General features: G+C 38.4%; 1 protein-coding gene across 1 annotated transcript; it reads right to left on the bottom strand.

The window, feature by feature from the left end:
• Positions 1 to 903: 903 nt before the first annotated feature.
• LOC116184579 (protein FAM240B-like) lies at positions 904 to 10,420 on the bottom strand. The gene is made up of 3 exons (XM_031507323.2): positions 10,338 to 10,420; positions 2,600 to 2,744; positions 904 to 1,230 (listed from the first exon to the last, which is right to left on the bottom strand). Exons 2-3 carry the CDS (start codon positions 2,737 to 2,739, stop codon positions 1,152 to 1,154), a joined length of 219 nt encoding a protein of 72 aa, XP_031363183.1. The 5' UTR covers positions 2,740 to 2,744; positions 10,338 to 10,420; the 3' UTR covers positions 904 to 1,151.
• Positions 10,421 to 26,719: the final 16,299 nt, after the last annotated feature.

The raw sequence follows: 26,719 nt of genomic DNA, 5'->3' as shown, positions 1-26,719 counted from the left end.
AACCTCCCTGGTATTTCAAATCTTTCCTTTGAAACAATATGAATTACCAGAGTGGTAACGAAACAGTCTTATAAAAAGGGACTAAAAAGTTAAGTGATTCGGGGAAGAGTTTTTTAGCCCATCTTGCAGTACATTACCCTAATCATTTGGTGACAATAAGGCAGTCACCTTAAAAAGGAAGTGATCCGATTACACCAGCCAAATGAAATGTTTTCATATTTTTGGAAGAAATGCCACATTTCGTAATGAAGCATTAGGAAGGGAACAAAAACCATTTTTTACTAATGACAAATGTTGAAGAGGAAAATGGCTAAATTCTGAAAGTGCTGGTTTTTAAGGAATAAATACTTATTAGAGGGAAAAGGTTCTAGAAGAAAGAACTTGCTTGTCTCTTATGATGACTGACAGCTGTGAAAGGGCACCAAGCTGCTCTGTGAAACAGAGGTATCAATCCACCTCTAGACAAGACAGGTCAGGTACCAGAAACAGTGTCAGAGCTTAAAATCATTCTACCAGTGCTGATATAGTGTCTCAAGTTAACCAATAGGGGTTGACTAAGTTAATGTGGGTTAATCAGGCAGCTCTTGTAGCTGTCTTGCAAAGTCTGTTTATCAATACATATATGGTAACAAGTTAACAGGTGACTTCTAACATGGCATCTAGGATCTGTAGCTCCCACCAGTCTGGGCTTCACTAGTGCTGTGGGATGTGGTAACATTGTGCATGTCCCATATTCCTTAGGCTGCACTGGGCTATGTTGTCAAAAAAAAAAATATAAAATCTCTACTATTCATTAAGTCATCTAAATTCATTACATTACAGTCAGTCCATATAGAAACCTAAAATGTTGAGAAAGTACTTTTGCAGAGCACAGCTGTGTAACTCTTCTCCCAGGCATCTATGTCTCAGTGAACCATGATTTATTAGGGTTAAATACTTCAGAGTGTTACATTCACCATTTATCAAATGAAGGGACAGATGCATAATCTTAAAAGCAACAACTGACATTTCACATATGTAACTTCAAACAATGACAGCTAATTAATGATAACTCATTTAAGCTACAGAGTAAAATTGATTTCGGCTTTTACATCATACTTTCCTACAAAACAGATTTATTTTCCCCCAAATGTGTAATGAGAGTGGGCTCTTCAGCTGGATGAGTCTTCAGATTGGGTCCTCAACATCTTTATCCGTTTTTCCAGTCTCTCCATCCATTCATTTCTGAGCCTAGGGACAGAAACATGGATCAGCTTTTCCCCATAATTTTACATGGAATGGATTTATACTCTTCATCTTTTCCACTGATGGTGTTCTTTGGTATTTTCTCCCAATTGTCATGCAAATTTTCCTTCCCCTTCAGAGCTCTTTGCTTCCGGACAAGCTTCAGGTGCTTCAGATACTTCAGGACAAGCTCTTATATCCCAGTGAGGGATCACCTGGAGCTTTGTGGTTCATCTCCACCTCCAGTGTGCCCTCTCTCGAGTGCCTGTGCAGTGATTTGTTACCTGCACTGGAGATTGCCTGCTGCCATCTGCTGGGTCACATCACCCAGCTCTTCCCCAGCCTCCCTCCCTGGCTCACATCACCCAGCGCTTCCCCAGCCTCCCTCCCTGGCTCACATCACCCAGCACTTCCCCAGCCTCCTTCCTCCTCTGTCCTGCTCAGCTTGGAGACACTGCACATCTTGCAGCTTGATCCATACCAGGTAGCTTTTTTTAATATGCGCCCCTTTATTTTCTTTTTGATAGTATCTAGGTACCACAGAAAGACTTAGAAAAGAGGAATTTCCCAGCTGAGGAGTTGAAGCGTTGAGATTAGGTTAGTCACAAATGGATAGAAGATGCTGGAGAATAATTCTAGTGCTCCTTCATCCAGGGTTAGTAATGTAAGGCTGTCCTTGCTCTTAATTTTTCAAGTATCAATGCAAGGAAAGCTATGAGGAAGGCTTTGGAAAATTGCTTTCCAACTGGATGACCTCAGAACAAAATATAATAAATAACAAAAGTATATATCTTCACATATGCCTTCAACTTATGGAGAGCTGATGTGCAGTAAAACTGTGCTGATCTTGCTGCAGATTGCTCTTTCTCACAGCGACTGATCAAGGGGAATGTGACTGAATAAGGGAGATATGGCTGTGAATGGTGGCTACCTACATCAGTGTGCTTGGATTATCTGCTTTATAATGGATTTACCGTACACAAATTGAACAATCTTAAATAATTCAAACTACTTGCTAGTGAAAGCAAGGCCACAGAGTAAGAATGTGGGCCAGGTGAACATCTGTGCTAGCTTTACCCTGAACAGAAGCCTTTATGTTCAAGACAAGTCTGAACTGTTAAATATTGCCCTGGTAATTTCAGAAAGTTCTATGCTTTGGACTCATTTATGGAACAAGAGTAAATTATTCTCCTGTCGTATGAAGTCATAGCTTAAACACATTGGCATTACATCCTAATTTGGGAAGCTTTATTATTTTCTATAAATCTAAATTACTTTCAGATTTCATTGCATGACTTACGTATTGGTATTACTTTTTAAAGAAAAGTAATTGCAATGCAAACTCAAGTAAGCTTTCTGGACGCAGAGTACCCACTTTGTCAGAGCGCTTCTCCGCTGACGCTCCTTCTCATTTTGCAGATACTGAGTTTGCTGTTCGATGGTTTTTTCCCAGAAGTTCCTCAGGTCGCTGGTCTCACAGCCCCGCACTTCATGACGCATATATTGGCTATTCATTTTCACTAAAGGAAAAATTTGAAGCAACTCTATGATAAGGTACCAGTTCCTCATCTGTTTTCATGCTAAAGCAGATTCTTGATATTTTGGATTTCCTTCATTAGGGTCACACAGTCCTTTTTTTTGTAGGATCAGGATAACTGTGGGCATGACTCATTATTTAAGCTTTTCTTTCCTAGCTCTGACACTTGAGGATATACTGTCTACAGTGATTTGAATTCTTACTTGTGTACCTAAGATATCTCTCACCTCCATCTGACTATGATGTTTATGTTCACAATCAGGACAGTGCTCTTGTATTCTGTAATTTAGCAATTAGAATACTTTTTACTGTGCCCACAAACAAAAAAAATGCCATGTTAAATAGAATTTTTTTGGCCCATTATTTTCATGTCTCTAAAATTTTAAAGTAACTATTGTTCTGATGATTTGCCTTATTATAAGATTAGACTTATTTGGAAATGTAGAAAATTTATATATATATAAGTATGTACATAATTTCACAAGATGCTGACTTGCAAAATCCACTTTGTTTACTAATTATTTTCCCCTCTTCTTCAAATAGATTCAAATTCATTGAATATATTCTTGTATCTGTGAGGATTCTGTACTTTCATCTTTAGTTAATGTTATCTTAAATAAATTCTGGAGTGAATTTTATCCTAGGGAAAGAATATTTGCCTCGGAATGACTCTTTGTGGGCTAACAGTAAATTCCCTGTATGCCACATTGCAGCCAAAAAATTATATCATTACTTTCAAAACTTCATTAAATATGAAATTAGTATATCCATGCTGTCTTTCAAATTGCTATGTGCTTTTGCATGAACATCCCATTATAATATTTTCCAGATAATTTAAATTTTTAACAAGTATTTAGGGCTCTCTCATGCATTGTTTGAATTCATGGAAATTATTTGTAATTTATTTTAATCAGAGCTATAGAGAGATAGTAAACAAGCCCCTCAAGACTAGCTTGGAAAAGCTTGAAGAAACTGCTGCCTTCCCCCTGCCAGGCATCATAGGAAAAAACAAAACTGGGAACTGATAATCTTCACATAATTGGCTGTTTTGTGAAAAATTGACAGACACATTATAAAAACTACGTGAGCAGAGGACAAAATCAATGCCTTTGAAGAGGTCCCCTTTTTGCTAAGATTTCCCTGTAACTCCCCTGTGATTCCCTGTAAAGACTTCATATGTCAGCTCATGGCCTCCAAATAATAGAAGCGCAATGCTTGAGCCCCACTCCTGCAAAAAGGAATTACTGAGCATATTTTCCAGTCCTGAACAAATTATAGCTGGATGTATAATTGTTGACATTAGTCTGTAATGGGAATTGTGAGTGTTGCTGAACACCTACACCTGTGCTAGGGGTAACCAATTTCAGGTCAAAAAGTTCACTTGATACATGTGCATATTTTCATAAAATATATGTATTCTATAAATATCCACATATATATCAATGCCAACCCAAATATTTCTTCCCAGGTGGCAGTTCTATGCTTTTAAACTTTTTGTGTACTAGCAGTAATCTTCAGTGATATGAGAAAGATATGGTAAAAGCCATCTAAGTAAAACTAAAGGACTTTCCAACCTAGGAGTTAATCTCTAAGAATAATTCTTTCTGGAGTGCAGGAAGAAAAATTCCCCTATATACCTGGGGCTCCAATATAAACTGCCAGGAAATAATGTCTTTAGGGTTCTTTATCAGAAGAGGTAGCAAAGCATAATACCTTCAGCCTTCTGAATTATTATGAATTCCTATCTAATATACTGTGAATGCATATTTTATCATCTATATCTATATCTATATCTATATCTATATCTATATCTAATCTATCTATATCTATATCTATATCATCTATATATATATCTATATCTATATCTATCTATATCATCTATATCTATATCTATATCTATATCTATATCTATATCTATATCTATATCTATCTATATCATCTATATCTATCTATATCTATATCTATATCTATATATATATTTATATCTATCTATATCTATATCTAATATATATCTATATCTATCTATATCATCTATATCTATATCTATCTATCTATATCTATATCTATATCATCTATATCTATCTATATCTATAGCTAATCTATATCTATATCTATATCTATATCTATCTATCTCATCTATATCTATCTATATCTATCTATAGCTATATCCTATATATCTATATATCTATATCATCTATATAGATATATGTGGGTAAATATAACTCCTGAACAAGTCAAAATTATGGAACTCATTGCTATGAGGTGTAATTGAGCTCAAGCATATATTTTCAGAATACACATATACTTTACTGGTATTTAATATTATGCCTTCTGATTTGATTGTATATGTTCTCGGTACTGGTTTTAATGCATTTTATAGATGTGCCTTTCTAACATCTTCCCCCACAGTAAAAAAATCACAAGGAAAAAATTTAAAGCCACTAAAAGAGATATTCAGAAGTACTTTCCACTGCTATTCACTTACCTCTGGTGCTGACAGTATTTACAAGAATGTTAGAACTCTGTTGAGATGACAAAGTGTGTGTAATGCTACCCATTACAGCTTTTGGGGCATCTTTTTTTTTTTTTTTTTTTTTTTTTTTTTTTTTTTTTTTTTCCTTTTTTTTTGCAGGTGTGTGAGGTGGGGCAGGGACAGGAATTACTACTTTTCTCTGTCTGTGATCTGTGGTATTTTCTTTATGTGTGTTTGATCAGGCACACCGTTGCCCAAGTCATTCTTCTTTCCTAATCTTTTAAATTGGCTTAACATACAGATATATTGGTGCCAAATTTTCTCTTCCTTAGTTTTTAATATTCTTTGTTTTCATTACCCCTGTGGCTGGAGAACTCTCAAATATGTACAAGTAGGATCAAAATTACTGAACACATCAGAATTTCTGCGTCATTATATGTCCTTATATGTCCTTGATAAACACAATATGTAAAAATGCCAGCATTTGTTTCTCTGAACTGTAGAATCACCTTATACTAAATTACCTCTATTTTGAATTATCTGTTTGAGTCTGTTCATGGTGATTGTAGGAACTGCACAATACCTCCACTGAAATAACTCACATAGTTTCTTTTGCCTTTATGCACCACCTGCACAGATTTTTGAATTCACCTCTGTCCTGCCATCCATTATATAAACCATAAACTTTCAGTGCATGTGAGCAGTCAGGGATATCAGACTTAGTCTATCACTATTTCTCTACCTCTCATATTTTTCTTTCCTACTTCAGCTGTTTTCAGAATGTAACAGGACTTAAACCTGTATCATGACTTCGCAGCAGCAGTTATCACCTGGAAGCAGTTTACTTTCATGCCTCAAAGCCTCATTCAGAATAGTTAGGATAAGGTGCCTCATTTAATAGGGAAAGAGAAAAATGGAAAAGATTTCATGGAAGTGGCCTCCAAAGCAGCCTGAAGAAATAATCTCAGTCGGATGCAACAGGTGAGCAGAAATGTACTATTGAAACACACTGGCAGTTGTGATGCACTTTTATAGACCTTGAAGTTAGTTCTGACTTAAACTGCCCTGCCACAGCTAGGACTAAATAAGCTTTTTTAAGCCTCCAGTGACAATTCTTCAAGAGACAAATAATGAGAGGCTTTTTCTGGTAAGCTTCTCTGACAGAGGCATGGTTGCAAGCCAATGGACACATGTAGGCACTCTCAAATGAAAGGAATGACATGATAACCTCTAGGAAGGCTTTGTCCAATGCATGATAATGATGACTGCTTATTTTTAGATTTAATAATTTTAGAGCAGGTTTTTATTATCTAGCCTCAATTAGTTAAAGGAGGTCTTACAAAGTTGGGGAAGCTGTGACACTAGTACTATTAGCTGGAACTCAGAAATTATATTGGTAGAACAAAAGAGGAATGTAAGATCAATTTGATATGACATCTCAACTTCTATGTAAAAGAAAAAATATCAATAGTTTGAGGCTAAAATTCACTGTTTTTTGAGAAAATACTACACCACCAGAAACACTTTTTCATGTAGAGAATTGAAAATTCTTTCTTATCCAGAAGAAAGAATGTAAAGAAAAGTGTGGATTTTCTTCCTCTAGTAAAACACATTGTTATATGAAATGTACTTTTAAAATTTATAAAAATTTTAATGAGTCAGGAGAGATATTTTTCCTCCTTCTGGTGTTTCTTAAAAGGCACAGTCAGAGTTTTCAGGGTCTTATGCATTTCCCTGGAAATAATATAATTTATTGTTTTGACTTTACTTGGACCATGCTTTGTGACTATTATTATTATATATGCATAGAATGATAAAAATTGAATTATATATATAGGAAAGAATACTGTCTAGGCTAATGGTACTGTTTGATGTAAAACCAATCAGAAATATGTTTTGATTTTGGAAAAGAAGACTAGTGATCATTTTCATGATTTCCCTCTTTTTCCTTGGGTCTAGGATATGTCATTTATTTTCTGCATTTGCAGCTGGCTGCAATTCACATCTCAAAGGACTGACTGATGCTTCCTTTGAGATCCTGCCTAGGGAAGCATACTGGATTCAAGTCTAACTTGGGTCTCCAGACTCTGGTTAAAACTCTTCAGAGGCAGAAGAGAGCACTAAATATAATGCCCTGTACCCTTTTGTTTGTGTGACATGCTGCACAGTGCAGTTTATCTTATGAGTGCCACTTGTGAGCAACTTGTGGGAGAGGTTTCCCACATCTTGCTGTCACAGCATCCTCTTCCTTTCTGCCTCGTTTGTGAGCAGGTGTGGGAGGAGATGGTCTGGAGCACCAGCCTGAGGATGTGGAAGGCTGCTATGGTCTTCTGGTGCTCACAAGTCCCCAACTGTACCAGTCTCTTCCAAAAATTCACTAGTGTATCTCAACAGCAAAAATGTGTGACTTCCCATGTGTACTGCACAATTTTATTTTCATTTGCAGTTCAGCATTGCTACCAATCTGTGCTTTTCTTTCACAAACAGTGTTATCTGGAGTTTGCTATGAAGTGAGGGAATTCTAGGTAAATTATTTATTCTGCCACTAGTATTTCCTAGTTTGGCAAAATTTGAAACACATGCTCTTACCAGAGTGTGTTCAGTCAGGGAGTTATTCTCTGGGTATAAATTTCAATCAATTTAATTTGATTTCTCCACATATTGGGAATTTTCTGTGTATGAAAATGACAGCCATACTGACACATGACTGAGCAATGCTAGTAGGAGTTACAGGTGTGCATCTAGCAAATTATTTCTAACAGGTAAATGAAACAGTTTTAATATTTGAAAATGATTTCACTTAAACAGTATGTAGCAATCTCTAGTCAACCATTATCTTTTCTCCTAATTCACACAATCCTTTACTGCTTTTCTGTGAGAAGTGATGGATCTGAACCTATTTTTCTCTAATAGGGAGAAGAGTTATTCTTCAAATTATTTCCACTGGTAGCAAATTTGAACAAACAAACATTTTAAGAGAAGGCTTGTGGTAGCTACATGGGTTTTGCATCTCATACTGCTATAGTGTATTGACACTGTAGCAATGTCAATGCCTTTGATTGCCATGTATTATATTTGATTCTGTCCTTCTCATCTGATGGGCTTCAGTTCTTTTCATCTGCTTTCACTTTTCTCTGGATATCAGACATCTGAGCAATGGAATTATCAAACTGGAGGGAACTGATTCTATGCCTTGATTTTCTGTACTAGAGAGCTTAGCAGTTATCTGGCTGAAGATTAAAATTCTTAAAAGCTTTTGAACAAAACATTTAAGGAGCCAATACTTCTATTATCATCTAGGTAATCCATTTATTTATTATTGTCCTAGTTCTGCTCCCATGCCTGTTTTTTTTATATTTTGCTACTTTCTGCCTTCCATTCTGCACTGTCTCTTCTCCCTCAGCCTGCAGCTAAGGGATTCCGTGAAAGGTCCCTTTGTTTTTCCCTTTCCTGGCACCATATCTATTGAGTTTCTCCTCATATCCTCTTCATCACCCACGCAAGTCCTCCCACCTAACCTGACTGATTTGGACTTGTGCTTTCAAACACCTTTCTGGTTGGTTTCCTCACCTCTGTTGTTCCATCTGGAACATCTCTTTCCACTTCTTGCTGGAGCTGCATTTGATAGAGTGATTGAGTAAGCTGAGTTGGAAGGGATGCACAAGGATCATCAAGTTCAACTCCCAACCATGCACAGGACCAGCCCCAAGAGTCACATCATATGCCTGAGAGAGTTGTCCAAATCCTTCTTGAACTCTGTCAGGCTGGTGGTGTGACCACTTCCCTGGGGAGCCTGTTCCATGCCCAAACACCCTCTGGATGAAGAATCTTCTCCTGATATCCAATTTAAACTTCTCCTGGCACAACTTCATACCATTCCCTTGTGTCCTGTCACTGGTCACAGTGAAGAGATCAGTGTCTGTCCCTCCTCCTCCCCTCATGAGGAAGTTATAACTGTGACGAGTTCTGTCCTCAGTCTCCTCTTCTCCAGGCTGAACAAATAAAGTGACTTCATCTGCTTCTCATAGGGCTTCTCCCTCAGACCCTTCACCATCCTTGTTGCTGTCCTTTGGATGCTATTTAATAGTTTAATGTCTTTTTCACATTGTGATGCCCATAACTGCACTCATGCAGGTATTACTGATCCCTGGATTACCTTTTCTTCCCCCCTCTGCTACCCAGGTTTTCCTACTCCCTGCATCTGTTTTCTGTGGTGGCTGCCTGCCTCCCCATACATCCTGTCACCAGCACACACAAACAGGGCTGTGGTGGCAGCTCCACAGAGGTGAGCAATAAGTGAACAGGTATTCAAAAGTGGTATGCAATAAATAAATATCCAAGAGCCTCTCCTGAGCTTTCTATATATTTGACTTTTATTGACTTTTAATTTTCAGTATCTAAGGCATATTTAAAGTGGCTGTGGTTTGCTCATGAGATCAAATGTTGTTTCTGATCATTAGACTTTCCCGACTGCTGGATACATTTGAAGCCTGCTCCTGTGAACTGTTAAATTAATAATATCAAGTATATAGCATAAATTAATATTTATTGGTCAAGGATCTTGAATGCACTTTGCTTTGTTGTTTGAGTACAGGAAGACTCAGTGTAGGATCAAAGAAGATAAATTTTGCCCAGGGCTCATGTCCTTTATTAGGTCATCCAGTTCAGAGAAAACATGCAAGAGAAACCTTTCCTGATTCCTATGAAGGTGTCTACCATTGAATTAAAATGCCTCAAGGCAGCAGATCATAGTTTAAAAGCCTTTGATAGATGAGTGAGTGTGTGTGTGTGTGTGTGTGTGTGTGTGTGTGTGAGTGTGTGTGTAACCTTGGCTAGCATTAGCCCATCAGTTGAGAATGTACAGCTATATCTCTTGGTGTTTTATTCAGGACTGTGACATGGAAATTATCTGTCAATACTTTTTCTGTATCAATGCTACTCAGCTTCCTTAGAATTCTGCTAAACTGGGCACTCTTCCCTGGCATTTTCCTCACACTCTCATCTTTCCTAGAATATACTTGTGAGAATTAAAGTTAGAGAACGAACACATTTATTGTTGACATTATTAGGGAAAGCTCACTAAAAAAACAAATACTTTCTTACCTTTGGAGAAGTACTCTTCTTGCAAATAAATTCTCTGTGTGACACAAACGAGGAATATTGCCACTGCAGCCGTGGCTTCTCCAGTGTCACAGGGCAGTAATGAAATGCATCCCTCGGTACTTTTTATTTGAAGTGTGGGTAACATAAATCCTTCATCATATCAAGGCTATTTTGAACAGAACCAACAGTGAGATAAGATCATTTAATGAACTTTGCAGCCCCCTGCCTGAGATGACCGTGAAACACAGGCCCCCTTGAGACCATGCATCCCTCCCACACTGGCAGATACCTCAAAGAGCATGACTTGGCAAGTGATGAGAATTTTCTTTAAAATGCCTGCTAGTGTTATCCATTTTAATAATCTTCCTATGAAGCTTGAAAAATTCCACACTACTGTCTTAGCTGTAATGGAGGCTGAGATGGTGTGACAAATCACACTCAGTTTTGCATTACAAGGTGACTCACAGAAGTATGTGCTACTTTGGTGTTGTTTAATCTAAGGATGTGTGCTTGATTATGACCTATCACAAAATCTGTTCTCTTCAAGGCAATTGTCACAGGAATTGCCTGTATGTTTAGCGTTAGTTCATGAAATGCATTAAAGCAGCACTACTTTTACCATTTAGAGTTGTTATAAGTCTATTACAGATGAATGCTTATATCATTACATTTCATTTTCTGAGGAAAATGTTTTGTGGGTTTGACTGGTGACAGATGCATGTACTTATCTCAGTTTTCATTAAATCCATCTACATTGCTAATGTACCATATGTGATGCTGGCTTAAGAAGTTCTTATGCAACTGCTGATTGTTTTAATCTTACCTTCTTTTGTTGTGATTTTTCAGCCCCAAGTAGCAAAAGCAGCAGCCATTAGATGGAGGTTTTCTGTAGCTCATATTTACTTATGTATTTTTTCTGCAGTTTCCTTTACAGCACAAAAACCCTGTGCAAAACCTAGCAGCTACAGCCTTTCTCTGTAAAGGAATATTTCATCTATTTCCAAAACTTGGTCAATACATTTTGATGAGGTTTTGGAAATAAATGTTTGGAAATAGAAATACTGTTTGTAATTCCTTAGAGACAGTATCTATTAACTTTCTCTAGTGTGTCATTCCACCTCATATCATACAAGAACATGGAAATCAGCTTGTCCCTCCACACATGTGATAACAATGGAAGTATGGTCTCAGAGCTTTAGGACCATTATACATTGTGTTATTGAAAAAAGAAAACAACAACATAATATAGGTAAAGCTGATTTCTCTATTTTTGTAAAAATAGATTAAATTCTGGCTGGCTTTAGAAATCACAAGCAAATACAATCTGCTGGGTGAATATTAAGAATAATATGGTATTATAGAAAGAAGCTGAAGCCCAGACTTGATGGAGAAGTGGTGCTAACCACCATGGTGCTGCAGGCCAACAGAACTGCTTCCTTGCTATTTGACTCAGAACTTGAGTAATGTTTCCTTTTTACTAAGCAGATCTTGCTAAATTTGCAATGAATTTGAGGGCTTGCTTTGTTTCTAATGTAGTTGATACCTTCCACAAACATTTGCAAAAATCAAATTTCAGGAGGGAACTTCAATGTTCAGGTTTCATCAGACCAGAACATGTGTTTCTGGTCAGATATTCTGTAGAAGCATTGACATTTGCGCAGTTTAGATGCCCTGTGTAAAGGACAGCCAAAATGTGATAAGACATTGCACATGCTCTGGTCATCTGCAATAGATTAGGTACATTGTTTATTACACTTGCTGATTATCTTTACAATGAACATTTCATCTGTGCATTCACAGTGACTTCTTATGAAAGACAAATGGTGCATCCAGAAATCCTGGACAGAACTAGCACTCTGCTGGACTACTCATAAGTGAAAAGCATTCAGGTGAGAGGTGACTGGAAAAACATAGTTCACTCTCAAAAGCAGGGCAGCTTTTATATATAGCCTGAAAACTATTCAGGCTGTTTGTGCACCTCAACCCTTATTTACTTCAGAAGCATATCTTACAGCTGCTTACCAGAAACTTCCTGGATAACAGCTCTCATGTCTAGTATGCAGAAGTTCTTGTAAGCACCTGCTTAGTGTTGTTAGCAGAGACCACAGAAGAATCTGCAAAATAATGGATGGAGTGTAGACCTTTGGGCCATTTGAGATATCACTTATCTGCAAGAATCAAATCCTGTCTTAGTGTGCTGACTGTGTGCTGTTGTTCATATGCGGGAGAGTTGGAAATAAAAGCAGCAGTCAGGTCTTACTCTTGCATAAGTAATCCTGCTACATTTAGTCTGTATTTTGTCACCCTGGACCCTTCATTCTATGGTTATTCTTAGACCTGATGCTAAAGGAGAGGAGGTGAAAGGAAAAGACATTTCACAGAATCTTGCCAAATAAGTAAACATCTCATGCTTCTTTTCTCTTTGATGCTAGAGGAAATAAAATCAGGAGAGGTAAGTTTTTTAAGCAGATACTGCACCATGTTGTTGGGGTAACTTCCTTTTGTATTCACTGTGCACCTAGTATTCACATCCTTCTTATTCTGGATTGATGCAATGGCAGCTAGAAAGCTGTGAAGAGAGATTTCTGTCACTACTGGACAATGTCCTCATTGGTCCAGGAGCAGCACAGGTCACAGAAATTTTAGTGGCCCTCTTCAAACTTCACAGTTTCTAGAAGGGAGCCTATTACTGAAATGGAAAGTAGTAGTCTGATCAGTTTAGGTGTCTTTCTGTAGTGGCTGGACCCTGTATGGATTCCAGACACCCATTAAAGCCTCTCTGTCACTCTCCTTCACAAAAGGACAGGGTAGACAAAATATGATGAAGGTTCATGAGCTGAGATAAAGACTGGGAGAGATCACTCAGCAAATAGCATCACAGGTAAAACAGACTCAAATAGGGGTAAAGTAAAGTAAAGTAAATCTTAAAAACATCTTTCCCCTACTCCTCCCTTCTTCATGAACTCTACTTCCTCCCTCCAGCAGCATGGGGAGATGGGGGATGGGGGTTACAGTCAATTCAGCACATGTTTGTGCCCCTGTTCAGGGAGAGTAATCATTCCCCTGCCCCAGAGTGGGGTCCATACCACAGGAGAGAGCTCTCCACAAACTTCTCCAGTGTGAATCCCTCCCATGTGAACTGTCATCCACAAACTGCTCCAGCTTGGATCACATGGTGCAGTCTTGCAAGGGTAGGCAACAGGGCCACAGACCTACCAGAAAACCTGCTCCAGTCTGAGCTGCTCTCTCCACAGGTCTGCCTGGACCCTGCTCCAGCAAGGGCCTTCTAAAGGTTCACAGCCTCCTCTCAGGCACCCACCTGCCTTGATGTAAATCTCCTCCATGGGCTGCAGGTGGATCTCAGCATCCCCATGGACCTCCCTGGGCTGTAGGGACACAGCTGCCTCACCACGGGCTGCACCAGGGGCCACAGCAGAATTTCAGCTCTGGTGCCAGAGCAGGTCCTCCCTCTCTTTCTGCACTGACCTTGGTGTCTACAGGGTTGTTCTTATATATTCTCACTCTGCTCTTCTCTGGCTGCACTTACAGCTGCACAATAACTTCTTTTCCCATTAATTATGTTATTCCAGAGGTGTTACCACCACTTCTAATTGACCCAGCCCTGGCCAGTGGCACCTTCATCTTTGAAGCTGACAGGAATTGGATCTTCTTAATATAGAAATTCTCATAGAAGCCACCCTTGTGTCCCTTGCTGATGCTGAAACCTGGCCACACAAACCCAACACACTACCTTCCCAAAAAAGCTGATTCTTAACTGATTTTCATGCTTCTGTAAATACATGCAGTGTGAGTTTATTAAAACCTGCCTTGGAAAATAACCAGAAGTTCTTTACCAGGTCTAGTACTCCAGAGTGAAAAAGCAGGCAGGATGATCTCTGATGGACTGCCCTGCAGCCAATACCATCCTGGTACACGATATTTCCCCCTGTAGCACATGAATTGGTTTGAACACTGCTATGTTGTGTTGGCATATGAGAGTACATCTGGAGAAAACACACCTGCTTAGAAGGTTTTAACTCTGCCTGATGGGTATGACACTGACTGTTGGACTAAAAATTGTCATGACTGGATAACTGAAAAGTTATCCACTGGGGTTTATAAACTCATTTTTTCTCTCTTGGGACAAGCCTTGGATTAGGTGGTTGGGACTTGTTTAAATACCATTTAAAAAAAAATCAGGAATTCCACTTCACATACAAGAATACCTTTCATCTAAACAGGATTTTTCCTCTGAGTGCATTCTCAATGCTGCATGCATCCTATCATCCATGCCTAGGACACACAATTGTTTTCTTTATGAATACCTCTTATACGATAATCTCAAGGTCAGTAAAGTGGCAGAATGAAGAGCTTACGTGTTTTATTAGTTGAATGAAACTTCTTACTGGCATCAGTTACAACACCCGAAACATTTAGAGAGGCTGCTTAATGTATTGTAATCATGATATTGCCTTTCTGCAATCAGAAAAATTAGATATGTAAGATGCACTAGTGGCTTTTCGTAATGCTCTTATTAGTTGCCTGCTTGAAGCTTTTCCATGCTTCTATTTTTTTTCCAGGACTGCTTTTCCAAGCAGTTTAAATTGTATCAAGCTGAAGTTTAGACAGTAGAGCTGCTAGATACACAGATGCTCCCTATGGAAGAATAATTAGCCTGACTCTATGCTCTGCAGGGGAGAAGTTTACTATAAAGGAAGGAAAAGGCTGCTGGCATCACCTGCTCTGTCCTAGCATTTCTATGTGTTGGACACTACCTTCCAGTCCAAATGAAATTCTATAGTGACCTGTCCAGAAAGGCTTCTATGATGTGTTGAATTTGCCTGCAATTTTGACATGGATGATTTCCCATCTTATTATGACACAGGAGTTAGGGAAAAAATTGTTCTAGACACCCTCAGGCATCAGTTTAATGAGTTCAAGAAAGAGATTTTTGATCCTCTGTTAAAATCAGCCAATGCAGATCCTGCTCCAGTGCACATATTGTTTGTGCTGGCATTGGGGCAGAAAAATTGTGGAGAGTAACAATATCTCAGTGGAGTAAACAGCATCTTAAGGGTTTTTTTACAACATTATAGTTCATATACATCCAAATTTTAGGTGCTTCGGATAGAAATAGTTGAATGGGTTGAACTGGAGCTGTTGGAGATGTCAAACTTACTGCTAAGAAATTAACGAAGGTTCAGAGGGATTTTGCTGTTGGTATTAATTTCTGTGTGATGATGTCAAATACTTTGATGATAGGGAAGTAGAAATTTAGGGCAGTGTATTGATTGCATGACTTTTTATAATCTTTTAATATCCCATAGAACTTAAAGACTCTAGCACTTTGTAAGTCACAGAGGCAAATGCTACTTCACTGTTTTCTCTACAGAAGCTCAAGCCATCTTTGGATGAATTTGAACTATTTTACTTAGGAAGAAGGTAAAGTAAGCTAAGAAGAAGGATGATAGAGGCTTTTAAAACTGATTTTCATGGTTTGTGGATAAATCTGTGGTTGCAATTTCTTTGTGAATACATCAAGCATAATGTAGCTGCACCCTTGCTGTGAACCAGCTGAATCCCATTTTTAACTCAAACTCTACTTAGAACCAAGCACAAATGTAATTACTTTGCTTCTACCAATGTATCAGAGATCTGTGTCTCAGGGCTTCACCATGACAGTTAAACAAGATGATAAGCAGGCTGCCTTTTGCTGCTTTTTGGCTCTTAACTGGAGCCAAGAAGCAGTAAAAGAAAGCACCCCATTAAAAAATCAAACCAGGCTTTATTCTGGCTGGTTAAAGAGTTTGAGCATGAATGTGTGATCTGAGGGCCCTTTTGTGTGCTTCCTGGAAAGAAATCTGGTTTAACTCTTGCACTCAATCCAGCAAGGAAAAGTAATTCAGATAGGAAAGACTATGACCAACATGTTTCTCTAAAACACACACCTGAAACCACCATTAGCTGCCAGAGGCTGGCATTATAAAAGCCTCTTGCTAATACATCCTCACTGAGCAAAGATTGCTGGCAAGATTACACAGGCACCAGGTATGTGTTAAGTAAAACCTAAGTCATGGCAGATTAAGATCATTTGACTACACAACAGCAAGGAGTGGCCTGGGCCATCACACTGTAGCAGACTCTGGCAACCCCAACACTGCAGAAGTTCTGGTGCTTTAGTCAACCAGCTTGAAGACATAGATCTGCCATCTGTGAAACAGATGACTTTAAGGAGGGATGAAAGACAGTAGAAATGCTGGGGGGGCTTTTGTTTATTTTCCTTTGCATTAACGTATATAGCTAATGCAAATTAGATTCAATGATAAATAATTTTAAGTGTGACTGCTATGGCAAATTAGACCATTTAGGCTACTTTCTAAGTATGGATTTAAATGCCTTATATTTTGTATCAGAAGTTGAACATTTTGTTCATAGATGTGGAAAGAGTACCACAGTAACCTTAAATGCAACAAGAAAAGGAAATGATACGTTTCATCAGCTACCAACATTTTTCTGAACATGAACAGAATAAATTCTTTCCTTGTCTATTGTGTACACAGGTACTCATGATAAAATTTTAAAATGTTTACTGTGTCAGACATATCAATCAAATTCAGGTAAGGAGCTATTATATCCCTAGTGTTTACTATGAGAACCTTCACAGAATGTATTTTACAAAGTCTTTCACTTGAAAACAAAATTTCTTCGGTACAAGTTTGACCTATGCTAGAGTTGTTATAGAGCTGATTTACCGAGAAATAACTTCTCCTTCCAGGAACTGAATACAGATTGAATATTAGAAAATTCTTCAGAGTCATGTCTGTTTAGGTGTGTTGTCAAAGCACATCCCCATATTTACCTTTGCTCCCTGGGCTATCATCTTGTCTTCCTTCCTTGTGTACACAGAGGTGTTAGTGGGGGGTATGGTGGTGGTGACTAAATGTGCTGTTCCTGGCCTGTGCTTGCATCCCTCTTGTGTCAACTGCTACTCTGCAGCTGAGCACTTCATTGTCTGCATAGTGTAGATTAATGGATCTTGGTGGATGAAGCACACAGTTCAGATATGGGGAACATCAGGAGGTGGCTCAAGAATAGCTTTGACAGAAGATGCCAATCTGCCTTTTATTATTCTAACTACAAGTCTGGATGGATCCAATCCTGATGGGACTGGGATGACTGGCAGATAGGTAACAATGGATGAAGAGACAGCTGAGGTATTCCACAACATTTTTGCCTCAGTTTTCAATGGCCTTCTCTCTTCCTACACCTCTGCCACCAGTGGACTTCAAAAGAGGGTCTGTAGGAACAAAGTCCTTCCCATTGTAAGTAAGGCTCTGGCTCATGGCCACCTGAGGAACCTGAACATACATTAGTTTTTGGGACCTCACATGATATATCTCAGAAAATCCCTGAGGAAATTGGCTGATGCAGCCACCAAGCCACTCTCCATGATATTTGAAAAGTCATGGCAGTCTGTGGAGTTCCAGGTAACTGGAAGAAGAGAGACAATGCACTTAGTCTTTAAAATAGATGAAAAGGAAGATGACCTGTCAGAATCACCTCTGACCTGTCAGAATCACCTCTGTGTCTGGGAAGATTATGGAACAGATCCTCCTAGAAGCTGTGCCTAGGCACATGGAGAATGGGGAGGTGAGTCAAGACAGCCAGCATGACTTCACTAAAGGCAAGTCCTTCCTGACTGACCAGTGGCCTTCTGTGATGGAATGACTACATCAATGGGCAAGGGAAGGACCTTAACGCCTTTTTAGTAGGACCTGTTGTGGAAGAACAAGGGGTAATGGTTTTAAACTGAAACCCAGGATATTCAAACTAAATACAGGAAGAATATTTTTATGGTGAGGTTAGTGAAACACTGGAACAGATTGCCCACGTACATGGTAGATGACTTATCCCTGGAAACATTCAAGATCATGCTGGACAGGGCTCTAAGGAACCTGATATAGTATGAAAGGTATCAGTGCTTATGGCTGGGGCATTGGATTAGATGGCTTTGAACATCCCTTCCAACACAAAGATTCTGAGATTCTATGACTCCATCTAACAACAGAGGATAAAGACAATCTTCTTCTGCTACATTTGCAGAAGAATTAACAACTTTATTAAATGAACCAGCAAAATTAGGAACTTCTAAGTATTTAAGGGTTATTTATGTCTGAAACAAGACCTATAACCAGCAGGAGGAAATATACTTTTTGCTTTCTGCCTGTGTTTAGAATTTTTTTATCTTGAAGGGAAGATTGTTCTTGTCAGCATTTGTGTCATTGTCACTTCTGATCAGGACAACATAGTACCCACGGGGCTTCACCACTCAGCAAATATGTTTGCTGTACTGCTTTATGTTCAAAGCAAGTATGTTTTTCTTTCTTTCTTTCTCTCTCTCTCTCTCTTTTAGTCCTTCCTATAGGCTAGCTCAAAGTTTCTAGCTGTTATGTAGTACATGTACATAAAAATTTACCAGATCAATAATTTCTGGGAAAATATCACTTTTAATGGGATGAGAGAATCTGACCCTATTGGACTGCATAATACATCTGTTGTCTTCTGGCTACCATTAATGCTGTGCATTTGCTGTACATGTCTTTCAAGTAGATGTCAGGCATCTGAATCAGTCACTGACTTTCTTATCAGAGAGCTGCCTCATGGATGAAGGTATTGGATGATAGTAGAAATTCCTAGTGGAAGTGCGTTAACTTGAGTGCTTTGGGCTAGTAGGGTGAAAACAAGAAAGTGTGGAAATCTCTGAGAAGTCCTTAATTGGGTTGTTCTCCTGTTGCATCTGCCCTTTTTCCAAATTGTGCCACAAATTGTGTAAATATACTTGGGACCTTGGGGTCAGCAACCAGAACACACATTGGTGAGTCACGAGTGCTTAGCTGGTCTGAAAATGAAAAGCCATATGGACCAAGGAGACTGTTGATGCAGAGTCAAAAAATCCCTCTTACATGCTGGTGTTAAGGCAACTACATAAACCAATGACCCTATAAAAGAAATAGGCCTGAAATAGAAACCTCCTTCGTTATAAAGTAAGCCCCATGAAATCAGTACCAATGGTTCCTCTGATCCTGACAAGAACACTGCCAGTGCTAAGAGTGCAGCTTGAATCCCTTGTTACTCCCCCATTTGACTCCATACTCATGATCTTGTGTAGGCAGTTGAAAGACATCTGTGATTCTCATCATAAAACCAGATCTTGTTTATTTTCATCCTTTGTAGGTATTTTTCAATAGTCCTGCCACTATTTTGAAACTTAATTTTTAAAGATTTTAAGAGAGTTCACCATTTATTTCCAAGGACATTGAGACTTTTGGGGAATTTGATATGCAGTACCTCCTCCTTACAATGATGAGCTCCTATTACCTATCTGCAAAGGGGCTACTCTTATATGCCCACTTCTTCCTTTTCTGCCATGGTTTCACCATTAGCTGGAGCTGAAGTTATCTACCAACAGCTGTGTGAGCCTGTGTCCTTGAGCTGCTCCTCTTACAAGCTGCCCCAGGTGATTGCATGCACCAAGGCAAAAAATGTGAGGCAATAAAAAATATTTTTTATGTGTAAACCTAACACACAGGTTAATGACTCCTTCTTCAAGTAACATAGGCCCTATCCCCTGTGACTTCACCCCTGTACCCATAATATATTCCTATGTGTTTTGTGTATATCTCAGCATTTTTAGACCTCACTAAACAAGAAGGGATGCTTCAGAATTCCACCACATACTATATGTACCAGGTACATATGAACTGGCCTCTCCTTTCTGGATTTATCTTTGGGATGAATTTCCATGCACATGGTCACCACAACCACTTATGCAAGGAGAAATTTGGGTGATTTTGTTAAGTAGATTACTAAAAAATAGTTAAAAACCATATTAGTTATATATTCTGGATTTTTTTTCCTTCTTGAAACACAAATACTGGTGAAAAATAAAAAGGGGACCAAAGAAATATCCTACAAGTCATCCTGTGGGGAAACAGACCCTTCAACCAAAATGAATCCATCCTACCTATAATATATAAAATAATCTGTTGCAATTTTCAGCCATAACTGAAAAATTCCTTTATGTTATGTTACATTTTTGTTGATTGGATTAAGGATGAGGAGTAGCATTTACTAGGTTTAGAAATATATTATTGCTTCTGCACTTTTTCTTTCCTAAATTGCCTCTTAAACCTGACCTTAAAAAAAAAGTTACTCAAATTTCTTGTTTGATCAACTCTTGGAGCTGGCTCTTTGGCTTTTAGAACTGATCTTTGCATACTTTATCTTCAGGCTGTCCTGGAAACTCAGGTCCCTTGGCTCTTCTTGGTGTCTTTTCTTTGTAGAATGAGTAGAAATCAGATCTTCGGTCTTCTAAACTTAATCCAAATTTGCAGGAGAAGGCAGACTCTGTGGGACATGGTCCTTCACAGACCTGTGAGCATGTCAGCTCCATGTGACAGCTAGAAGCATTTTGGGCAGAAAACACTTTCACATATCAAAATTGAAGATGAGTGGACTATGCTGTTTGGAAATGAATGGGTGGCACTTGTGGGATGTATGTGGGTTTGCAGGTAGACTGTGGCACAGAGAGAACAAATAGGTAGTGAGATAGTATTATAGCAGTATGTGAAAGATTCTTGAAAGAACAGATAAAATCCTGTAGGGTTTTGTGCTGCCTGCTTTTAAATGGGTGCACAGGTATGGTGTTAGCCTAGCTGTACCCTTAAAGATATTGTGTGAAGTTGGAAAATGGACATCCAGCACAGACATTGCATCAGCTCACGAAAAGAAAGTTCACCACCCAGAGCATAATATGTTTTTCCCTCACCTTAATAATTCTGTGATTTGAGATACACTGGCATAGCTGACATACTATTTTAACTGATATAACTATTTTACTCTTAGTTCCTGAAAGTGTTTTCACAGGCAGAGCTATTTACTCATAGCTTTTTATAAGGTTAAAGCAACCCTTTAGTTTGCCTAGCAGAAGTTCCTATCAGTATTCAGGAGCAGAAAGATACAGTAAAAGAGACCAGGCAGCCAATATGACAGTGCCTGTTTCAGTATATTTTGAATTATTAAAGAAGTATTTTTATTATATCTAAGATAATTACATATGCAGAACATCAAGGTCAGTGCATGAGAATGTTGAGGAAAAACAATAAATGCCACAGACAACTAATTTATCTCTTGGGAAAGTTATTTCACACAATGACACATTTTCCTCTTTATCATCAATCTATAAGACTGAGTTCTGTGAAGCACTTTAATTAAGCTATCATCATGTACTTATTTATGGTGTCTCCAAATGATGCTATCAAAATACCATAGTTTCTTTTTTCTACCTCCACTCTATAAAATTTCCTAAAACCAGAATATTTTACAAACAAATATTTTCAAGCCTATTTTATATGTTTATCTTGAAAAGCTGTCAAACTTTAATTGCCAGCAGCCAGGGAAAGCATATACTCTTGAAAAGTAACAAGTCCCTGTTACTTCTTTTCATCTGGCTATCTGATAAAATTCCTTCAAAATTAGTATTCAACACCTCGGAATCCATGCACACAGAGCTGGTATAATTTGTCTTTCTGACACACTTAACCCAGCAAGTGGGTTCCTTAGTCTCTTTGATAGAACAGTAAGATTAAAGGCAATTATTTCACTTTCTCTAAGACTTTGCACAGTGATACAAAAATCACTACTCATCCCTGCAGTAGGTCAGATAACTTTTATTCACTTTCTGCAAGTTTTGATTTAACATGACTAGAATGGTGATATGAAAAACACTTTAACAATTTTATATTATTTCCCATAACTTTTATAAATGTTGTCTGTGAAAACATTTATATAATTGTATGCTCCTTTTACAAGCCCAAGATTTTTTTTTAATTGCCTAGGAAAAGCTGTCTGTCATGGATTCCATCGTAAGAACAGTCTTTGCCAAGTGTTGACAATATGCTCAGCTTTAGTTCATACAGAGATATACATGGTTAGTAGCCCAAGCAGCAGATAATAGCAGCTTCATCTTTTGAACATTACATTTTAAAAATTCACACCTTGCATTCAAATACTTGCTATGGTTTGCTTTGGGAATGTTTTTATCAGTACTGTGAGGCTCAGGAATCCTGTCATTAGTGCTACATTCAGTCTCACACTTGTAACTGACTGCAAAGTTTGAGAGTCAGTGTTGTTAACTTCTAATGATGCCATCTCCTGGTGACTGGTGCCTATGCCGATGTTATTGAGGAGCAGTAGAAAAGAGGAGATAAACAGTAAAAAAAAAAAAAAAAAAAAAAAAAAAAAAAAAAAAACCCACAAAAACAAAAGAAAAAAAATCAGGAAAATAATCAGGAAAATAAACAGTAAAACCAACAGGACTGATGAAACATGACTGAAGTAGGAGTGTATGCATGCTAAGGATTTGCCTTGGAGCATGGAGCCAGACTGCAGTGGCAGTTCCTTTGTAGGAAAAGAATCCATCAGTGTATCAGTTGCTGAGGACAGGTTCATTATTCCTGGGCACTTGTACAGAGCCCTGCACAGAAAAATCTCACCCTCAGTCAGGGCTTGTAGGCACACTAGAGGCTGCACACTGCAAATAATACAGCTGTGTTTTAACACAATGGTGCTGATTGCAATTCATGTACATGGCTTTTAATGTTACTCTTTACCATGAATCAGCCCACAGCTACCTAATAATGCCTCATCTTCTTCTCTTGTTTTCTTCAGGATTTCTCTTTCTTCACTTGTGGAACCTCCACTGATCGTGACATCAAAGCCTGTGGCCAGAGATCTGCTGCCACAAAAGCCTGCTCCAGAACTGCACTTATTTGCTGGACACACCCAGCACACACCACACACCACACACACCCCAACAGTCACGCCACAGTGACAGTTCATTGGCTTGATAGACTTTTAACACACAGCTTTTCTGCAAATACTAAGGGAATCTAAATTCTTAACACTTGCATGTTAACTGGTTAACTTGCATGTTAACCAGTTTAAGTGTAACATTTAAACTGGCATGTTTGTCTCCTGGTGAAAGCTACACTGTCTGCATTGGGGTATTTCTGTGTAAAACAGTGAAAATGGCTCTGTCAATTCAATAAACTTTTGGGCTTGAGTATCTTCCCATGTGATGCTCTGGGAGAACAAGTTACTCATAATTCTTGCTTCCATAATTAACTGAATTGTCTACATTTTTCTTTAGAGCATCTATTTTTATATGTTAAATCATACCTATTTTTTTTTCCTGAGACTTCTATAAATGTCAATATAATTTACAAAAAGAAGATGACAAAATGCTATGTAATATTTCATTAATGGTGTCACTACTGCCAAGTAAATAATGATCTTTTTCTCCTGCTCCCATGGGATTTTGTACTGGTTTGATACTATAATGGAAATTCAGGAGATCTTTTTTCCCATTGGCATTTAGTATTTACATTGTCTTCTTTTAAAGCTAACACAGACAATCTTTCTAACTAAGCTGTTAATATTAAAGCAGTGTTTATATAACTGTGGGCTCCCCTTCAGTTTTGCTTCATGTCTCTGCTACATCCCTCTGTTAGCAAAAATGGTCTATCTGGGAATTAAACAATAGAATGAGAAAAGAACATTTTGGATAGATTAGTGAGTGGACCTGTCTGACTGTGGATGATACAACTACAAAGAGGACAATAGGCACATGCCTCTGTGATCTTGTTGTCTACTCAAACGACTTGAGAAAGTTGCAGCATTGGGTACATATACTTGGCTCCTGGAATTCGTATTTGCTACTCAGTTTTACCTGCATGGGTGATTCCCTTTCCTGTATTCCCTGAGTTGTTGGACCAGAGTTTGGCCTCCATATATTTTAACACAATTGAACGTTTGCAGTTGTTTTTGGTTAGCACTGGTAATGATAGGCATGTCATGTATGCTCAGATAAAAGGTGAACACACATTAAGAATGCTTAACTGGCTTTTGTTTCAGGTTATTGCACTGTTGGAGATGTACTGCACAGAATATCTGTACAAGTCTTTTTCCACACAGTGTCCACACAGAGTTGGGTACAGCCTCTGTGAGGAACAGTGGAAGGCAGAGACACAGAGCAAGGAGCATGCTGCAGTATTTCTTATCTCCACTAAAGACTGATGCTAAAAGCAATAAGAAATTTCTGTCTCTGTTACCAAAATGCATCATAAATGTTATTGGCACAATTTAGCAACTAGCACCAGCGAAAGGAAAACAGAGCTCAATCCATTTTAACATGACATGGCCTACATAGCATACCTTCAAAGCTAATTAAGGTGTACAGACACTTTGTTTTCCAGGAGAGATTGCCTTATTTTGCAAGAAGTAGCTTCAGTACTGGTGCTCAATTAAACAAGTTTGAGGAGAGGAAATATAATGCTGGGACCGGAAGAACAAGACTGATGCATAAGAATAGGACTTGACAAGTCCGATAATCTTTTGGTTTTTTTAAAAAGTTTTTTGTCCAAGAAACACTCTTTAAAAGAGTGCAGAGTCAGGTGGGAAGGTTCTTTAACACCAATTTTTATTTTTGATCCTGACTCCCTGCTTGTTGTGCATAAAGATGCTCTTGCAAATATTGTCTTTTTAGCATTGTACCACTTTATCTTTAATTAATTTTTCCTGATACTCCTTTTCATACTTTTTGAAAGGAGTTAAACTTGGTGATTCAAAAACATGAAGCACAATTTTCCCTACAAAACTTTCTAGAATTTGACAAGAGCTTTAATGTCAGCATAGAAGACAGAACTATCTGTTTCTTTGTTTCTCATACATATATGAGATTTATTCTTGTTTATAACCTTTTGCAATGATTTGTAAGTAGGATGGATCACAGGAATCTTCCTGTTTATTGGGAAGATACAAACACTGCATTATAGAGAACAGGCAGAAAGATGCATTGCTGGTAAGAAATGCAGAATATTATGTGCCACGCCTACAAAGGAATTTAATGTTCATCACTGTTTGCTGTCCAGTGACAGAAAACTCTGTGTGGATAGGTTGAAAATTACTGTCATAGTCTGCCAGACCCAGACCTTTAATTTGGAACTTCATAGGTTGTATGTCTATCTCTGCTCACAGAAAGCCAGTGAAAGGTGACAAGCTATGTCCCAGACAAAGTGTGAAGCTCAGAGAAGTATCTCAGCTGTCAGAGGAAGAGATCTGAGTCCTTGGGACCAGATGCTGGAGGCTCAGCTGGGCAGTGTGCTTCCTTTAAGTGCCAATGCCTTTCTGGCTGCTTGCTTTTGAGACTTTACCAGTGCTTCTGCCCTCATAGTACACTCCCAGCATTTCATCCAAATTTTATCCAAAAAATAATATCTGAACTGAAGCCTCACAGGCTGGATTATAGATTATAGTTTTGTAAAGATATGGCTGGGTTGCAGCAGATGAAGACAGCTGCTAATGAAGGCTATTTCTGTACCAACATGTACCTGAAGACAAATGCTAGACCCAACATGCATAAGGCATCTAGTTTTATTCCAGTGACATATGGTAGCTTCACATTCTTATCAAGAAGTCACCCTCACAGCAGCATAAGCCAACGGCAAGGTCAATCAGCCAAATGTGGAGAGAATTACAGGTTTTAATATCTTCTCTGACCAAGAAGGTGCTTTGCAATCATAAGGAGTACTCACAAAGCTGGGTAATTTTGGAGAGGGCAAGTATACAGCTGCTGTGTTGTCGTTAACTCTCCTATGCTTTACATGATCATGCTGTAAAAAATGAGGCAGACGGTGAATTACAGATAATGATCGCAGGATAGCTAGATAGATCTCCATGAGATATATACCTATAACTTTGGAAAATGCTCCTAAATATATGCTTTAACTTTTAGGTTCTCCTGTGTGGATACAGGAGTTGGACTTGATGATCCTTGTGGGTACCTTCCAACTCAGAATATTGTTTTTTATGATTCTAATTCACAGGGCTGCTCAACACATGAGCCAGCCTGCTGTATTGTGTTACCCTTCCAGCTGATGGAAGATAAAATATAAAGTTGATGTAAAGTTTGCTCAGGTGTATGAAATTTGTGGATGCAATAACCCAGATGCATAGCCTGCCACTATAAGAGTTAATGAAAGATGAATAGGAAAATACAACCTTAACAATCTCAAATATGCCAGTTAAAACCACAAAGGACCCCCAGATAAATCTGGATAAACAAATATGGGAAATTACTTCTAATTCTGTTTTGGCTGGCTTCTCTCTAGGTGAGAGAAGGCGATTGGCACCTATAGGTACCATTAGCACTTCTCAGGGGCAACAGAAACCCCCATCTCCTTGATGGGAATAAAGTCATCTCAAGAGATAACCATCAGATACTCAGAGAGACACATAAGTGACACTTCCTCAGTATCTGGTAC

Source organism: Lonchura striata, chromosome Z, assembly GCF_046129695.1.
Source record: "Lonchura striata isolate bLonStr1 chromosome Z, bLonStr1.mat, whole genome shotgun sequence".
Taxonomy (NCBI): Eukaryota; Metazoa; Chordata; class Aves; order Passeriformes; family Estrildidae; genus Lonchura; species Lonchura striata.
Note: the sequence above shows the minus strand (reverse complement) of the source record. Positions and strands in the feature narration are given on the sequence as shown.

Excerpts from the sequence above, each read along its gene's own strand:
- LOC116184579 (XM_031507323.2), bottom strand. The coding sequence starts at position 2,739 with ATGAATAGCCAATATATGCGTCATGAAGTGCGGGGCTGTGAGACCAGC. Across the intron at positions 1,231-2,599 it reads CGGAGAAGCGCTCTGACAAA|GCTCAGAAATGAATGGATGG; the intron begins GTGGGTACTCTG and ends TTCTGTCCCTAG.